The sequence below is a fragment of the Phocoena phocoena genome, chromosome 17 (assembly GCF_963924675.1).
Source record: "Phocoena phocoena chromosome 17, mPhoPho1.1, whole genome shotgun sequence".
NCBI classification, from domain to species: Eukaryota; Metazoa; Chordata; class Mammalia; order Artiodactyla; family Phocoenidae; genus Phocoena; species Phocoena phocoena.
In genome coordinates, this window is record NC_089235.1 from 15,751,861 (window position 1) to 15,771,447 (window position 19,587).

At 41.8% G+C, this 19,587-nt stretch overlaps 1 protein-coding gene across 1 annotated transcript in view; it reads right to left on the bottom strand.

The window, feature by feature from the left end:
- The window catches only part of LACTB2 (lactamase beta 2), a 30,323-nt gene extending 16,841 nt beyond the window's left edge, over positions 1-13,482 (bottom strand). The window contains exons 1-3 of the mRNA XM_065895255.1: positions 13,304-13,482; positions 6,815-6,978; positions 1,518-1,644 (exon numbers count right to left, since the gene is read on the bottom strand). Coding sequence (XP_065751327.1) covers positions 1,518-1,644; positions 6,815-6,978; positions 13,304-13,425 — 413 coding nt within the window. The 5' untranslated portion in view covers positions 13,426-13,482. The remainder of the gene's footprint in view (positions 1-1,517; positions 1,645-6,814; positions 6,979-13,303) is intronic.
- Positions 13,483-19,587: the final 6,105 nt, after the last annotated feature.

Consider the following 19,587-nt stretch of genomic DNA (forward strand, 5'->3'; position numbering starts at 1 on the left):
CCTGGGCACCAAGTTAAGCTCTATTTCCTTGTCTCTGCACAGTCAGGAGTGGCACATGACTGAACTTATAGCCAATGCAAGAGACGGCCGGGTCTGTGAAAACCTTCCAGGTAAGATCCCTTTCATGCTCTTTCTCCACCCGCTGGGTTGATGGAGGTGAGCACGGCGACCTCGGAAGCCAAGGAGTGAGGTTAATGGAATCCCAAGATGCACGGAGCCTGAAACCTTACTTACAGGAGGGTCACTCACTAGTCAGCACCCCGTTTTGGACTTTATGTGACTGAGAAGTAAACCTCTTTCATGTTTGAGCCATTATGCATTTCTGGGTTGGTTGACCACAGTGACTAGAATTAACTAATATTGTGAAGCTAAGGAGTTGTTACCTTTTCAAGTACTTACATACAAAAAAACTTACAATACAATTTAATACAAAATAATAAAGGTTATAGGAAAGTTAGTGGAGGGAATAGTGAATTAGGCCTGGAAAGGGTTCTTGAAGTAAGTAACATGTGGAGTAGGTCTGAAGCATGAACAGATAAGAGTCTGTCGGGGAGATGAGTTGCGGGGAAGGGGCAATGCCTACTACAGGGGAAGGCACGAGCAAAAGCACGGCCGCACAGAGCGTCCTTGCTAACTATGCCTGTGAGGGGAGTGATGGGAGCGAAGACCAGAGAACTCTGGCGCCAGACTGTGACACGGTCAGGAGAACAAACATTACCTTGTGTGCAGTGAGGGCTGTTCCAGGTTTCAACTGACATGGAGAATGAAGGTCAGATTGGAAAGGGGGGAGCCTGCAGACAGGAAGACTGAGCAAGAAGTAGTGGTCGTGGACATGGAGAAAGAGAGGCGACATTGCCAAATATTTCTGAGGTTCAGAACTAACCTGATTAGATGGGGAGGGCCGCGGGGAGGGATGCAGGGGAGTACACGGGTGAAGAGGAGTCAGCTTCTATCTTAGAAGGAAAAAAAAATCTTAAGTACTGAGAGAGTAGATGTTCTGAAGACAAAAAACAAGTACAGATTGTGGGGGAGAGAGAACCAGAATTAGTTCAGATTCAAAGTTGACGAGTTTGAAACACCCTTTTGAATCCCTCAGATAGGTCACAGGGGATTATGGGTCTGGCCAGCAACGTGTTTACTTTAGGGATGTGTCACCTTTTGGAAGTGAGAGCACGAGAGAACCCTGAATTTAACTGATGGGTAGAAATCCCTAAATCACCCTAGCAGGAAATGCTAATCTATTTTTTTAAATTTAAATTTTATTTATTAAAAGAAGGTAATCAACTAATTCAAACAAATAATTTTAAAAAGGCAGATAGAGTGAAAACTCCTTCTCTTTTCCCCTGTTTCTCAAGCAACCCAATTTCTCTTCCCAGAGAAACCAATGTTAGCAGATCTTCTGGATCTGCTGAGGTATTTTCACTCAGACAAGCAAATATGTCTTGTCTTTTTACAACACATATACACAGACCCCTCCCCCCAGCCCCGCCTTCCGTGTCTTAAGGACATTCACGTACCTTAGTGTGGCGCCTTCAGTCTTAATCACATCTCCATCTTTCACATAAACATACTGTTGCTCTCCATCTCCTACAGTTTCTTTTCTCTCGGGATTCCGTGGGAGTTTTTTAATGCAGTATGTACTGTCTAGTCACAAAACACGTAAAATATATTAAGTCACACTTTAAATGATAATTTAGCCTTTTAAGAGATCAACTTCCATACGGCGAACACCTGAGATTGGCTGCAAAAAATCTTAACGGTAAGAGGCAACAGAAAATGGGATGAATTGTAGCAGCATACCTCTGGGATGGCAACTATTTCCTCCACCTTAACAAAAGAGATTTTTATTCTCTCATGTCCTTCTAGGTCTACATAAAAGCCTTTGTTTTTTTGTAGTCACTCCTCTTTTTTTTTTTTGAGGTACCTGGGCCTCTCACTGCCGTGGCCTCTCCCGTTGCGGAGCACAGGCTCTGGACGCGCAGGCTCAGCGGCCATGGCTCACGGGCCCAGCCGCTCCGCAGCATGTGGGATCCTCCCAGACCGGGGCACGAACCCGTGTCCCCTGCATCGGCAGGCGGACTCCCAACCACTGTGCCACCAGGGAAGCCCGTCACTCTTCTTTTATATAAAAATTTGGAAGTAGCACTTCACAGTCTCAGCTAGGTTTGAGATCAAGATGGGTGTTGAATACTGTAGAGCACTGGGAACTTTACTCAGTACTCTGTAATAACCTATATAGGAAAAGAATCTGAAAAAGAACAGATACATGTATATCTATAAGTGAATTACTTTGCTGTACACCTGAAACTAATACAACATTGTAAATCAACTAGACTCCAATAAAAAATAAAGATTAAAAAAAAAAAAGATGGGTGTTGAAGAGGCAGTAATACCCAAACGGGGAACTTTTCCCTACCTAGGTGCCTAACACAGAATAAAAGAGGTTATGGCATCACGGCAGTACTTAATAATAAAAGGATAATAGTATAAAGTTCTTTCTGTGAAAGCTGAAAGGAAGCCCCAAACCCGGGGCTAAGATATGAAACCATTAAAATAAATGTAACCCATAGTACCCTCACTGACACAAAGAAAATCAATTACTTAACCAATCAATAGCTGAGTGGCAGTCATCTAACCAGTATACTATGTACAGTGAATACAAGGACCATGACACCAAAATGCTTAAAAACTGTCGTAGTTGGGGGAAATAAAACACAAACAGGCAATAATTAGAGAACTATACTCAGTCCCACTTAAGGGATACTAAATGGACAATTCAGCTAATAAAAGCAGCAGGTGTTTAGAGAAAGGAGAAACAATTAGAAAGATGGCAAAGGGTTCAGAGAAAGACCTGTATAGGTAAGGGAAACAGCGTTAGTAAAGGCACAGAAAGGAGGATGAGCGTGGCATATGCGCCAAACAATGCTACCAACTTGCCTAAAGCAAAACCCTGGCTGGAAAGAGTGGGACAGTAAGGTGAGCTCAGATCATGGAGGGCCTTAAAGCGCCTTTCAGAGAACAGGGGGATTTAAACTTTACAGTATGTGGCTACCATACACTCTTTAGTAAGAAACTGAAATAGTGTTAATAGGTGGATTAGTATGGCAGCTGTAGGTGGGGAGACTGGAGAGGGAGAGATCAGAAAGACCAGGATGGGGTGACTGCAAGAACCCTGCTGGGAGGTAATGAGCATTAGGGCTACAGTGGTGTCAATGGAAATGCGGAGGGAGAAAAACACATGCAAAGGAAAACTGACAAGGCATAGAAATCTGGCTAGTAGGAAGGATAAAGGATAGAAATATCACAAATATAATAAAAATAAAACAACAGCAACTAGACCTTCCCTCTCCAGCGCCAAATTCCATTGCTTCGTATCTTGAGAGGCTGAAGCAAAAAGTAATACGCTATTCTGGGAACTGACGTTACACAGTAAGGCTGTCTTCAATTTAGAGTGAGATAGCAAGGTGTTTTTGTTTGTTTTTATTTGTGATCTGCATAATTTTTTCAGTAAAGAAGTGGAGGTACTACATCTCTAGTTATGAGGCAGATGATCCTTCCAAAAAACTCACAACTACCTCAAAATTACAAAACAAATGCCACACTATAAAATAACTCCGTGCCGGTTTTTAAAATTATGTGCAAATTTGAAAACACATATCTTAGTCACAATAGCAATCTACACAGACAAGATGGAGAAGGGCATGCTGAAATCGATCATATAGTAGTTATTATTTTAAATAAAAGCTTATTGAGATGTAATTCACATACTATAAAATTCACCCTTTTGAAATGCACAATTCACTGTTGTTAGTTTTTTTTTAGCGTATTCAAAGAATTGTACAACCATAATCACTATAAAATTTTAGAACGTTCCGAAACCCTATACCCAATGGTACTCACTCCCTATTCTCTCCTTCACCCAGCCCTTGGCAACCACTTATCAACTTTCTGTCTCTATTGTGTAATTATTTTAACAGGAGGAAACCCTCAGTCATTTGTTAAGGTTTATGGATTATAATATCATTGCCAATGCTAATTATTTAAGCTGATACAAACGTGATATTGCTCATGTATAATATTTTCTAACACTCTAATTGAATAGCAAGAAGCAAACATTTGACTCCTAGGACTCGGATGTTAAATACATGGCAAAGGCCCAACTTCAGCTGCAAAATAATAATAATTAGATAACAAAATATATTTTACAAGATTTACCCAAAACCAAGCCAAAACAAAAAACTTGAGCACCCTGGGGCTATACAGTTCTCATGTCTGGTAAAATTCTGGCTCCCTGTAAGCCACTAGGAGTTCCCAAATCACACACTGATCATATTTTAAAATTTTGCAGGCAGATTACTTCAGAGTTACCCTAACTTCCCATAGAAATCTTATAAATGGCATTCATAATTTTGGTGTGGCCTGTAAAAACACAGGAAGTGGGCTTCCCTTGTGGCGCAGTGGTTGCGAGTCCGCCTGCCGATGCAGGGGACGCAGGTTCGAGCCCCGGTCCAGGAAGATCCCACATGCCGCGGAGCGGCTGGGCCCGTGAGCCATGGCCGCTGATCCTGCGCGTCCGGAGCCTGTGCTCCGCAACGGGAGAGGCCACAACAGTGAGACGCCCGTGTACCACAAAACACAAAACAAAACACAGGAAGTTAGCATTGTAAAGTACTTGAAAAATGCTGCCATACTAAGTTAAACAAAATTATAAAAAATTTAAACTATTAAAATATGGAATAAAAAGAAATTAGAAAGCAAAATGGAACAAGAATGCTAGTGATTAAGGATTTACAGAATGAAGAAATACATGGAACTTTTGGGGAGAGATCCTGAAAGGTACACCCGAACAATTTCAGTGCTGAGGAACTCAAGGTCTGCATGTAGCTGGTCTAGCTTCAGTAAAGATCAGAACGAAACACAACAAGCCACTTCTCAAACAAGTATTAAAGTTTTCATGGCTATAAAGCAGTGTCAAATTTCTTTTTGATTTTCTTTAAATCAACATAATAGGTAACCTATCATATAAGTATTCATTATTTGCAGGGAACCCCAAACTATTTTAATTTTTAATTTAAAGAAAGTGGGTCAGATGTCCAGTAACAGGTGAATGGATACACAAATGGTGGTATATTCCTACCATGGATTACGACTTGGCAATAAGAAAGGAACAAACTACTGATGCATGAAACGGGTGAATCTCAAAAACAAGATGCTAATGTGCAAGAAGCCAAAGAGTGATGTCGTATCCTTCTAGAAAACTTTAGAACACAGGCAAGACTAATCTATGGTGATATAAAGCAGATGAGTGGTTGCTGGAGCTGGAGGGGGAATCACTGCAGAGTGGCATGAGGGGACCTCTCTTTGGGGTAGTGGGGGCGTTCTTTATCTTGATTGGAGTGGTCACATAGGTGTTTGCCAAACTATACATTTTATGGGTACATTTTATGTGTGTAAATTCAAGCTCAATAAAGCTGATTTATGAAGGAGAGAAAGGGGGCCATAAACATTTCAATTTTTCAAGCTGACCTGCATGCTAAAAGAGCTGCCCAAAGCTAATTAAGGATCCTCGGCACAGTTTTTTAATTCACAAAATTTAATGATGGACAAGAGAAAGAAAGGTGAGGACAGGTCAGACTAAGACAGAGTGATTTCCTGTGGAGGGCAGTCCCTTCGGATTGGAAGAAAGGAGGTTAGAGGGTAAGAGACTGAGGGGAGACAGGTCTTTACAATGGGCCTCCTGGTGATATTGGGAGCTGTGCCTGAGAATATCTTGGTGTCCCAATTATAGTCTCAAGGCCTAAAAAGATAATTACAAACATTAAAAAATACTAGTCGAATGTCTACACGCATCCCTTTTGTGAATGAACGTTCTTGACCTCCTTGTCTTTCCTGTGCCTTGGACACACACAAAGTCCCACTCCAGTGTCTCTGCCCCGGCAATGCCCTCTGCTGGGTGTGCCCTCCTCTCAGATACCGTACAGCTCACCCCCTCTCCCTCCACCCCAGACACCACTGCTACCACCCTCCTCCGCTTTACTCTCTCCCCGCTTGCCTTCATGTAGCTTCATTTTTCTTCATAGCACCTGTCTCCATCTGACCTAAGATTCATTTACCATTTACCTTCCCAACTAGAACGAAGCTCCATGAAGGCGGTCTTTGTTTTGCTCACTGCTAGGTCCTGTGTGCCAAGAATGGCACCTGGATTTAGCAGTGCCTCCAGTATTCACTGAAGGAAAGAATGGATGGATGGATGAACGAATGGATGAATGTATGTATGTGTGTGACGGTGGGATGAGGGAATAAGGGAGATGGTAAGGTGTCAGTACTGAATAGGTTTCAGGGACAGAGAATTATCAATACAATGATCTTTCCCCAGTATTTCAGTTTACTGTGGTAATTGCCTTATGTTATGGAAGACGTGAGGTCACATTTAGAATGTGGACAAGAACATACACCTCACAGTACTCAGGCCAAACGTTCAGCACAGTGCCTGGCACACAGTAAGTGCTCAACAGTAGTTAGTTATTAAATCTGAAATAGTAATTGTCATGCAAACTAAATTAAAACTGATCTTCATCACTGGGCAAAGGGGAAAAATAAGAGGGCAAAGAGATCTGAAATAGAAAATAGGACCTTTCCTTGCCTCCTCTGTTAAAACTGGGGATAGTGTTCAAGTTACAGTAATTTCTGAAAGTACCATTTAAATACGTAAGCTAGTAAATGGTTTACTAGCTTTCTTAGCTCTGTTAACCGAAGTAAATTATTCCGAAGACACAGTTTTCTTCAGTGAGCTTAATGAATGTTTTCTGTTTACCATTATTGATGTTTTTACAAATATCTCCTATGCCTCCGGTATGATCACGGTGCCAATGGGTCACTACGATTTCCTGGATGGCTGTGTTAAATTCTGTCAGAGCCTGCTTTAAACAGACGATATATTCTGGGATTGCTGGTTCTCCAGTGTCAATGAGGATTCTCCTGAAAATTAAATGGAAAATAATCATACAGTCGGAACACAGAGTTTGTATCAGCATGTTTCTCACACAGATAATTTACATTACATTTCAGAAACCGCACAAATTGCCTTGCTTCCAACGTGCTTGAAAAGCAGCTGCATGTTATTTCAGCTTAACTATAATCATCTCACCTTCAGAAAGTTCTCTGAAAAAAACTTATAAATGTGAGTCTGAACAAGGAATAATGGCAATGGTACTCAACACTTACATAGCACTTGAAAGAAATAAGGCACTGTTCCAAGGACCTGACATATTTTAACAATTGTATTTCTCGTAACACCGTTTTGAAGTAGGCATTTCATTATTATATCCAGAAATTAAGTAACTTGCCCAAGGTTACTCTGCAAAGATAGGGCAGAAGCAGCATTTGCACCCAGGTATTCTGGCGCCAGAAGATGCGCTTTTATCCACGCTGCCTTTGAGATCTTTTACAACATCCTCAAATGTCTCGGAGATATGAAAGAATCTGATTCGAGGGTATCCCTAAGGAAACCCAGTCTTCTGCACTATACACAAAACCGATCCCTGAAGTTTTACACGGGCTGCCTCACGTGAAAGTGCAGGCAGCAGGAAGTGTCGGGGAGTCTCTGAGCTGCTTCCTTTCTCTACTCAGACCACCTCATTAGTTATCTTTTTCTGCGTGTGGTTCTGAACCCACCTTCTACTTTGTTTGCCCTTTCTCACTATTTTATGGGATGATGGTCTTTCTCTCTGAAGTTGTCTGGAAGAAATCAGGGTGACATTTTCCTCCTCCAGAACCAATTCACTGACTTCTTAAATTCCCGCTGTTTCACAGGAATCGCTCCCGAAGTCAGGCTGGGGGAGAGATGATTCATCTTGATGCGAAGTTTCAGTCATTCTATTTGTGTATTAATTCATCAGTAACTGTTTATGAATGATCTGCTATGTGCCATGCCTTTCTCGCAAGACAAAAACCCATCTTGCCCTGGAGAAACAACCTGACTTTGTATGTTAACGATGACATCTGTAACAGCAATTTTAGTACATGAACGATGTTGCTGACTACAGCAGTTTTAGTCATCTGACTCTGGTGGGTGAATATTTAGGTAGCACAGGACTGAGGGCAGGGGGGACAAGAAAGGGAATAAAGTTTTGGATAGAGAGATTAGTCATAAACTCGGTAAGGAAACGTGGCTTTAGGGGGACTCAGTTTCACAGTCACTTGTCCATTCAAGACACACTGTCGGTCTCTGGAGGAAGTGGACTACATGGGAAGCACCTAGAATCATTCTTCATGTGGCGTAAGTACAACCTCAGCTGTAAACTGGAAAAAAAGGTTGTTCCCTCCTTAACAAACAGCAAGTCTATCAATGATGTCTGTGAAGAATTAGTGCAGAGGCTCAGACACTGTCATCTCTAGGTGGGCTGTGTCCTTCACAGCCCAGACAATACCCTATCTTAGGATGTCATTTTGCAAATGTGAGTTATGCTAATCCAGGGGCAAGAGAAGAGTGCAGAAGAACCTGTACAGGTCTGTGACCAATTTATTCACCAGAGCACAGGGCCTGGCATGCAGTAACAATCTGCTACGTGAACGGAGAAAAAAATTCTTCAACTAACGGGAGTTAGTGGCATCAACTTCCTCAATTAGGTATTTTCTATCAACATTGAGATAGCTATTAAATGGTCTCTGTCAATCTGCTGTCCCTCTTACAAAATCATTAAGTACTTTCTGAGCACCTACTATAAACCCAGTATTGTCTGGATGTTATAAGGGAGGAAAAAGTGAGTAAAGTAATAGCTGACGTGCTTTCCCCGTTCTAGAATTTAAGTACTTTAGGTATGAATTTTCACTTAAATTTCACTGAATCCTCATAACATCCGTCTGAGGTGGGTACGATACAACTCTCACTGTATAGATAAGCAATCTGACGCTTAGCGAAATCAACTGTCTTATCCACAGCCATGAGCCATGTACTGGGACCTGATAATCAGAGCCCAGCATCTTAACCCCAACTAGTCCACTAGACTGCCTTTTCCTATTAAGAAGAAATAGTATACTCACTCTCAAGGTATTTACAATTTTAATAGCAAAGATTAAAACTCCATCTTTTAGAGGTTCTAGGCAGAGGAGGAACGTGGAACTACTCTTTGGAAGACCTAGCTATTATTGGTCCATTCAAATGTTTACTGAATACCACTGTACTAGGCATCACAGTAAGTCTGAGTGCTTTAGGGAAATTCATTTGGCATCTATGGGCTGATCAGAAAGAGGAAGGAAGACTGGTTAAAACTGCAGTTATCCAGCAGTAATAGAATCCTGACAGAGCAAATGAAGGGAAAAAGAGAATGCTCATTCATTCAGCAAATATTTACTGTACTATGTACAAGGCTCTGTGCTAGGTGCCAGAGATATAGTAATGAATAAGCCTTCATTAAATTTATATTCTAGTGGGGAGTGGAGTTGAGGAAATACCTCAGGAGTTGAGGAAATACCTCCAGGTCTTTCTTTCCATGCTTCATCTCACTCCACTGGAACCCTGAAATTAGCCAGTGAATAAGCTAGGCTACCCTGTTGCAGGATAAGAGACCAGAACACAAAAAACAAGAACCCCACAATACTCCTTTGGCTACGTGGGGGAGAATGGATTGAACAGGGACAAAAGTAGATGCAGAAAAGCCTGACACAAAAAATCATTTTATTATTGACATGACAAGTATGGAATGCTAAGGTAGTGTACTACATTAACCTATCACAGCGTAAGGCGTCAGGGAAGGCTTTATTGAGGAAATGTTATTTTAACAGAGCTCTAAAGGATGAGTGAGGTTGGCTGGGTGAAGAGAAGGATAAGTGGGAGACAGAGAGGAAAGCAGGCATGAAAGCTCTGAGGCGGAGTGGATAGAGCCCATGTGGCCGGGATGGGAGAGAAGCTTGACTCAGGGTGATGACAGATCGGAGATCAGAATATCACAAGGCCTCCTAGTTTCCATTTTCCAAAAAATCCAACTCTGTTATGTTGGTGAATCACAAAGTTTTAAATGCAGCCAGACACACCTCTTCTGTGACTTCTGATGTCAACTGAATTGCCACACCCTTACGAAACCTCTCCACAGTGACTAGATTAAAATCTTTAATTATACGGTGCCAGAACTCTAGACTTACTCTTCATCTGCCTCGTCAAATGGTAAATTATATATCCATTTTGGGGGCTATATGTTTTTTGGGTTTTTTTTTTGGCCACACTGAAGCTAGTGGGATCTTAGTTCCCCAGCCGGGGATTGAACCCAGACCCTCGGCAGTGAGAGCACGGAGTCCTAACCACTGGACCACCAGGGAATTCCCTGGGGGCTATTTGATTTATGGTATCTACAATTCACCAAGCCAAGTGAAAGCAAAACTATTGTTATGTGTGTATTTTTTCTACCAAGTCCATAGGAGACTCCTAGTATATTGCCTGAGACACAGTAGGCACTTAGAAATGTTTCTACTATGAATGAAGGCTTTCTTTTTTATCAAATAACATTTAAAAGAGTCTGTAAGAAATACTATGTCTCCAAAAACTTTAAAAAAATACCAGAGGTGTTTTATTAAAGGGCAACTTAATCAAGACCAAGCTGTATTACTACTTTACAAACAGACCTCATTTTAAGCATACTGCAAGGAAAAAAAGTTTCATGTTTCACCTACGTATAATAATGTCCCTTGAAATGTCACTTTGACGCTCCTCCCATCAAGGATGGCAGTCTGTTTCTGAATCCTTTGAGTAGGGACTTACACTGGGTTTTCCTACTGAAAAGACTGACATGAAAGTGATGGCTTGCCATCCGTAAGCCTCAGCCTCCAGGTCTTTCTTTCCGTGCTTCCTCTCACTCCACTGGAACCCTGAAATTAGCCAGTGAATAAGCTAGGCTACCCTGCTGCAGGATAAGAGACCAGAACACAAAAAACAAGAACCCCACAATACTCCTTTGGCTACGTGGGGGAGAATGGATTGAACAGGGACAAAAGTAGATGCAGAAAAGCCTGACTACTTCAAAAGCCTAAGCAAGAGTTGTACTGGCTTGGACTGGGTGACAGCAGTGAAAATGCTGAGATCTTCTTAATGGCTTGGATACGTGTGTGCAGGAAGCGAAGAAAAATGTCAAGGAGGGTACGTAAGTATTTGCCTTGATCAAATGTGGGGATGGTTCTCTTTACCAAGATTTGGATGACTGAAAGACCAGTGGGAAACAATGAGTTTCAAGTGGCTGTGAGGCTCCAACTAGAGATTTAAGAAACCAGTTGGCTATCCTAGTCTGAAGATGAAGCTTGGATTTGTCTACACTGGAGCTATAAATTTGGGAGTTACTAATGAATAAAACAGGTGAAGCCAAGGAAGTAGACAAGATCCCCTAGGTGAAGAACATAACAATGGGAACAGAAGAAAGAGTAGGATTGCCTTGTGAAGGGCTCATATACTTAAAATACTTGGTGAAGAGGATGATTCTAGAAAGCAAATTGTATAAGTACCTAGAGAGGTGAGAGGAAACCAGGAGAATGCAGTTAAGCAAATCAAGGAGGGAGTGGTCAATAGCATCAAAAGATACTGAAGCTCAAGTAAGATGGGAATGGAAAAATGCCATTGGGTTTAGTGATACAGGAGGCACCTGTGATCTTAGTGGAACAGATGGATACCATTATCAGAACCATTTACCTGGACCCAACTAATATTCATTCCTAGCCACCTAACATCTACTTTATACAGCAGAGCAGCAGCATCTGTACATCAACTTATTCTAGTTCAACTACATGCGTTCACCATCACCTCTCTCTCATCTATGAGTGATTCCACTGGCCGTTCCACTCCCTAAGCTTATGTGGGTAGAAGTCTAAGCAGTGTAAGATGGAAGGCCGTGAATCTGCTCTTCCCTCAATCAGTTTCAGGTTCCTCATGTCTTTTAGCACCAGCACCTTGCCACGCAGAGTGTGATTCTAGTGTTTAAAGACACAGTATGGATTTTTCATACAACACGGCCCGTAAACCTAAGCCAACTTCTTCATCTGGTTTTCAAACAGAACCAGCCATCTGCTTCACCGCTGGAAGAAAAGCAGGCTGTGTTGAACTTACAGAGAGAGTACACTGATCTCCAACATAGTGTTTTCCTGAGAGACTTTCTAGGATAATTTTGACTACATGCAATTTTCATGTTAGGTACCGTCTTTTAGAGCTCCTTTAAGACGACACACTGAAAAGTGAAGAGCAAATCTATGGACTTCCTAGGGTGAGGGAGTCTCAGCTAACCCAGACTCTACGCCAGATATCAGGTATTTTTGTTGCTTAATTTTCTGTTCTCCTCGATTCCGGAAGCAGCTCAAAGCTCTGACCCTGCCTTGTTTACCCTGGACTCAACTTGTTGCTTTCTGCTTGATGTGCAGTACTTCCAGACCCTCCATCCTGTTGCTTCTAAAATTGTGATTTACTGGAAAAAGGCAAGTACAGTGGATACTTCAAATGAAAGCCCAATAAACTATACTTATTAAACCGTTTTTAGTAATCAACTATATTTTACTAATTGTAACACGTCCGGGCTGAACAATTAAATTCTGGGCTCAAGCGGAACTATATCTTATTTTCATTTTCTATTATCTAGAGTATACTAAAGACTAAGTACCATACAAAAATTGCTCAATGCACTTATTGTGCAGTAAATCACATGTTCCCATGTCTGCATAATTCCACTAAAATAGAATGCATCTGAACAAGAGAAAAATCTTAGAAATACAGACAGGCTATTCCCTCCGCAGAGTAATTTAAATAAGGCCACACAACAGCAACAAAAACAAAGTTAGCTTCTCTTTCCCAAGAGCTAGGGGACTCTTCAACAGACTCGAGCAATTTGAAGCAAGAAAATCCTGCCCTCTGCTGCTGAGTTAAGAAAAAGGCCTCAGCACAACGAATCGCTTTTGCGAAGCGAAGTTAAACTCCGGGCCAAACACCAGTGAAAGTCAGGTGTGGAAAGTAAACGCTTTCCTGGATTAACTCCAGGCGATTTCTAGTTTCTCAACAGCTTAAACACGCTCATCCTGGCATTCAATATCATGCAAAGTAAATTAGGTCTCAAAACCACGAAGTGGTTTTTTTCATTAGCCAGCTGTAAGCTAGAGAGTTGACCACCCAGGGTGGTCGTGATCTGGGGGTGGTCCCGCCCGCTTGGGGCGGGACGCCGTGGTGCCGGCTGCGGGCGCACAGCCTCTCCGCCTGCGGCGAGCAGCCACCGCAGCCCCAGCTCCATGCGTCCCGCGGGTCGGTGTGTAGGATGCGGGGTTGTGGGGGGGAAACGTTTACCTGGGGCCGGTCCCCACCAGGTAGGTGTTGGTGCCCTGCAAGGTCATGGGGCCCGGGTTACAGCCCAGGACGCGAATCACCCGACTGGACAGCCGTTCCACGCGCTGCAGGGCGGCTGCCATCTCCCCTTCTGCCGCTCGCCCGCGCTGAACTAGAAGAGCCGCCGGAGCGCGGAACAAGCAACCAGGCCGTTAGAGGGGGGGTGGGTGGTGGGTGGAGGGCCAGCTGTCACGTGACGCCGCGCGTGCGGAGCGGGCTGTGGCTCGGCTACTGAGCCCGGGCAGAGGTCACGTGAGGCTCAGGGAAGGGCGGGGGAAATCTGCCGCTGTGCTGCGGGCGGGGCCCGCGAGCACGTGACGACGCGCGAGCGGCGCGGGAAGGGAGGGGAGTCGGTTGCTGCGCGAGGGGCGGGGCCAGCGGCCACGTGACACTGCCCAGGTTTCGCGGGCCGCAGCGCGAGGGAGTTCGTGGGCGTGTGGTGTGAAGCGCCCCGAGGTCAGGCTGGGTTCCCGGCCTGTGGGCGCTGCCGCCTGTCATAGAAAGTGGTGCCTTCTCAGTAGTTTGTGTCCAGGCAGAAGAGTTCATTCAAGTGCACGAGAGACCTTTTAACCAGGGAAGTTTTGTGATGGAGCGAGGGGTTTGGGGTTAGTTACTGAGGACGAAATCCCGGGAAGGATCGCTCATCGGGTTCTCAGGCGAGGGTGTGTGTGTGTGTGTCGTGTGTGTGTGTCCTGTGTGTCGTGTGTCCTGTGTGTGTGTGGTGTGTCCTGTGTGTGTGTGTCGTGTGTGTGCTGTGTGTGTTGTGTGTCCTGTGTATCATGTGTGTGTCCTGTGTGTGTCCTGTGTGTGTCCTGTGTGTCCTGTGTCCTGTGTGTGTCCTCTGTGTGTGTGTGGTGTGTCCTGTGTGTCGTGTGTATGTCCTGTGTGTGCTGTCCTGTGTGTCCCCTGTGTCGTGTGTGTGTGTCGTGTGTGGTTGTCCTGTGTGTGTCCTGTGTCCTGTGTGTCGTGTGTGTGTGTCCTTTTACAATAAACAGCAGTAACGAAGGTTTATTTAGCGCTTACTGCTGTGCTGAGTGCCGCTCTCTCATTTAAGCTTCCCAACGTGAAGAGGGAAGGCACTATTTTTATGCCCACTTTACAAACGCAAGACGGAGACTTGGGGACTTGCCCAGGTGAGCATTCTGTGAGCCCGCCCTGCGTCTGAAGCCTTGTTCGTCTTGCTGCCTTGCGCCAGCACCTGCCCCGTGCCCGCGGATTCAGGGAGCTCCTCTCCCGCCTCGTGCCACTCGCCTACCCAGAGAAGCAGGGTGGCCTGCGTGTTGGGGGCTTGGGTCCAGGACGTGAAGTACTTATCTTTGTAAGGAGTCCTTTTCTAATCCGCTGAGCGTTAACTACCCCAGTGTTAACTAACCCTCCCCATTAAAAAAAAAAAAATCGAGTTACAGTGTACTTAAAAGGAAATGCACGGATCCCATGATCACTTGTATCCAGTTATGGCAATTATGTAACCGGACCCCAGACCCCTTTTTCAAAACAAGTGAGAACTTGACACATGAGATGCCTGTGGTTCTACAATTTGGACGTGCATTTTTTTTAATATACAAAGATTAATTTTGTTTTTATTTACTAGCAATAAACATGGACATGCATTTTTAACATCCTTTTTTGTTAGGAATTCCTGAAGAAAGGACTCTTGCTATTTATACAGTAGTTATTTTACAAATCATCAGTTTAATACTCCAGATTTCTTGAAAACACACCTGGATTATGTGTGACAGATTTCTTTGCCTGTGTCTCAAAGGTCTATTTCTTCATGTGTTTCAAAAACCTTCATTGAAATAATCATGTAAATTATCCCCTTTGCAACGGGAAGGCAAGCAATAAGTCCTTTAAAAATTGCTTGGAATAACCATCAAAATTCCCTACATCAGGTATTTTCAGCTTACCAATATTTATTTATTTGTCTGCTATCTGTTAATAGCTCTTCAGGCAAGAAGCTATTTTCCCTTTCTAAAAATTCTCTGCTGGAAAGTCAGCAAACCTTTGAAAAGAGGGTGGAACTGATTACATGGGCAGCTCCATTCTCTTGTCCCTTAGCTTTTTTTTTTTTTTAAATTAAAATTTCCCTTGTGCCTTCCATCAAGATTTCATTGAATTCATTGTCAAGCTCTTCACTGGGTAGATGAAGAAATGGGCCCAACAAATAATTTAAAAGTTAAGTGACTTGAGTAGAGTCATAGAAGGAGACATTTGACACTAGCAGAAGAGGAGGAACAGAGGGTAGGTAATGAACTTGTTTTAGACTAGTTTAAATTGAGGTGGTTGTGGGATATCCCCATAAAGAAATCTACAGACATATATGGGTTGAGCTCAGAAGAAAGATATAGGCTACAGAGAGAAAATTGAGTCGTTGTGAATATGTTTAGCAATGAGACTTGAAGTTTAAGTTCCTTCCCAACAAATAAGACCAATGATTTTTACATTCTGTTCAGTTACATTTACTGTTGTGGACGTGTGGGTGTGTGTTAAAATGAATAAGATAGTTAGCTTTCTAGAGGTGTATTACCAGGAAGGAGATGTATATGATCTTATTTTAAAGCATATGTGGGTAAATCCTAGAGAAGTATAGCTGAAGTGATGGGATTGCAAGGAGGAGGGAGAGAATCAAATTGATTGGGAAGATCTCGGAAAACTTAGAGAGGGTGGGTTTTGAGCTGATTCTTAAAGACTGATAGAACTTCAGAAGATGGAGGTAGAAGTAAATAGTAAATAACTTGAGCAAAGGCTTGGAAATAGAAGAACTGTAGTGTTTATTTTCGAAATAGAAACCAACAATCATATATTCTTGGGGCATAGGGTTTGAGAAGGTATATACAGTTTGAAAAAATAAGTAGGCTCTGTTAATGATAAATTATTAGAGTATTTCAGATTCAAGAATCTCTCTCTCCCTTTCAAACATGAATTGCCCACTTAGATATACTGTGAGGCAAATTGTGTCTTCTTAAAACTTAATTGATAATACAGTAAAGGCTTGTAACCTAGTCAACCTGTAAAAGGAGCCATGTAATTCCTTCCCCCAATGTGAGGGTTAAAAAGGAGTGTACTGTGGTCACAATGATACAGACTCTTATCACTGGATTAGAAAATCCCACGTATGACTAACAGGTGATTTCAGTTTCATTTTAGTTTCAACGTTCAAGGTTTACGCATCCCTTAATTATGCTTATTTTCAGTGAAGAAGAAATGAAAGATTCCCAGGATGAAGATTTTCCAGAAGGGACTTTGAGTTAAAGAAGGCTTCTTATATGTAACAAGTAAGCCTGTATTTTACATGTTAAATTTGACTGATAAATGAAAGTCTGCTTGTTTGTATTTCTTTCAGGTATCATCTTTATTGTGAAGAGATCATCTACAGTGGGCAAAGGTTATGTATTTTGGCTGGCAGCCAGGTAGCCACATAGCTGGGTTGACCTCTGAATGAAACTGTATTGAAACTGTCCTATTACGTCAGTAAGTGTCCTGAATTCTCTAACTGAAGTCAAATTTTGTAGGTGGTATTATTTCTGCTAAGGTGGTATTGGAACAGTGATCAAGTGTAGGGATAAAGGTGAACTATCCTTCATGCAAGTTATACAACTATGTGGTTACTGAAGGAGCTGCAGGCCCTTTTTTATGAGAGCTGCTATGTTTATTATGTACTTTGCTGTGTAGTTTTCCTTCTAGTTGGCGTTATGTTCTGTTTCACTATATTAGGAATTTAGAAGTTGCCAGATCAGATTAGTTTATTGAGTCTGATGTTCTGCCAGTAATGCAATTTCTAAGTTTCTTAGAAATTATTTTTTCCCATCTTGTAAATCTTGTCTCAAAATGGCTAGTGTTTTCCTTATACATGCCAGGTAAAGGAAGCTCTCTTTGTGGGGAGAGTGATTAAGAAATGCACACATGGAGGTCTACCTCGTTTTATTGCCCTTTGCTTTATTGTGCTTCTCAGATATTGTGGTTTTTACAAACTGGAGATTTTGGCAACCCTGCATTGAGCAAGTCGACCAGCACCATTTTTCCAACAGCATTTGCTCCCTTTGTGTCACTGTCACATTTTGGTAATTCCCGCAATATTTCAAACTTTTTCATTATTGTTATATTTGTTATATATTGTTATGGTGTTCTGTGATTAGTGATCTTTTACTCTTTTTTTTAAAAAAATATTTATTTATTTGGCTGCGCTGGGTCTTAGTTGCTGCACGTGGGATCTTTTAGTCGCGGTGTGCAAACTCTTAGTTGTGGCATGTGGGATCCAGTTTCCTGACCAGGGATCGAACCCAGGCCCCTGCATTGGGAGCATGGGGTTTCACCCACTGGACCACCAGGGAAGTCCCAGTGAACTTTTACTCTTGCAAAAAGATTTTGACTCACTGAAGGCTCAGATCATGGTTAGCATTTTTTAGCAATAAAGTATTTTTAAATTAATGTATACACATTTTTTTAGACACAGTGCACACTTAATGCACAGGCTTTTAGACAGAATTGCACACTTAATAGACTACAGTATAGTGTAAACATAACTTTTATATGCATCCAAAAAATGTGTGTGACTCACTTATTGCTATATTTGCTATATTGTGGTGGTCTGGAATCAAACCCGCAATATCTCCAAGGTGTGCCTGTATATTGAAATCAGTTTACTCATTAGAGATAACTCACCTAAATACCAACATCTCTAAGCCTCAGTTCCATGATCTGTAAAATGGGACCAATGATACCCTTCTTATAGAAATTTGTGACAATTAAATAAAATAAAGTTTGTAAAACACTTCACACATAGAAAATACTCAGCAGTGGTAGCTACTATTCTTACTATCTATTCTTCCACTATATATGGCAATATTTTTTTTCCTAGATAGTAAAGCTTAGGAAAGTACGTTTTTTTAAATGATGTTAAAACAGGACTTGGGTACACATTAAACACATCCAATATAACCATGTTAAGGCATCTGCCAATATTCTGTGGAATTTTTCCACATGCTCAAAATCTAGTACATTAGACTTCCAAACTCACTATTCCTTCCACCTGGCAATCTTTTTCATATGACAGCCACATGGCTAATTTCATTACTCAAATGCCACCTTCTTAGTGAGGCCTGCTCTGACCATTCTAATTAAAATTGCAACCTGTGGTGCACCTGCCTCTACTCCAACTCCTGATTTCCCTTAACATTGCTCTGTTCTTTCTATAGTGTTTATCACCTTCTAATATGATACCTAATTTACTTATTATTTTTATCGTTGATTGACTATCTTTCTCTGCTAGGATGTAAGTTCCATAATGGCAGGGATTTTTGTCTCTTTTGTCACATGATCTATCTCAAGAGCTTAAAATAGCACATGGTAGGTTTAAGTAAATATTCAATTAAACAGAACCTTTTGATTAAATCTCATCCTCCTAAGCTCCATGCTTATACTGGGCATGATGTCTTTCATTTTAAGATTAGAAAGTTATTGCAGGGAAATTCGTGGCCTGCTAGATTGGAAATACTCAGATTTTAAAATTATTTTTCCATCCTGTTTGGCCACAACATTCTTGACAGGAAAAGTAGTGATAATGAGCTTTCGTTTTTTTCTGTAAGAAGAGTGAAATATCTTTTAATATTATTCTGAAGACTTTTAAACAAAATACTTAAAAGTGCTAAAATGACAAGAACACTGTTAAGTATTAGGTTGTGTGTTTTTTTTAAGTAACACTTTCTCCTCCTAGTTTTTAAAGTAATAAATGTTCTTTATAGAACACAGGGTGTTAGTCTACTCAGGCTGCCTTAACAGAATACAACAGACTGGGTGGATTAAATGACAGAAATTAATTTTTCTCACAGTTCTGGAGACTGGAAGTCCAACATCGAGGTGCCAGCAAGATTGATTTCTGGTGAGGCCTCTTTATTTGGGTTGCAGATGGCTCCTTTCTTGCTGTGTCCTTTCTTATAAGGACACCAGTCCTATTGGATTAGGGACCCATTCTTGTGACTTCTTTCAACCTTATTACCTCCGTAAAGACCTATCTCTAGATACAGTCACATTGAGGGTTAGCACTTCAACATATGAGTTTTGGGGGGAAAGTATTCAGCCCATAAATATAGAAAAGAATGAAGAAGAAAAAAATCATCTATAATACCATTAATTCCCCAGATAAAATCACTGCTAACATGTTTTGTATTTCTCTAGTCATATTTCCTTTGCATTTTCAAAGCTTTGAGATTATAACATAGTATTTTTTCACTTAACATTCTTTAAAA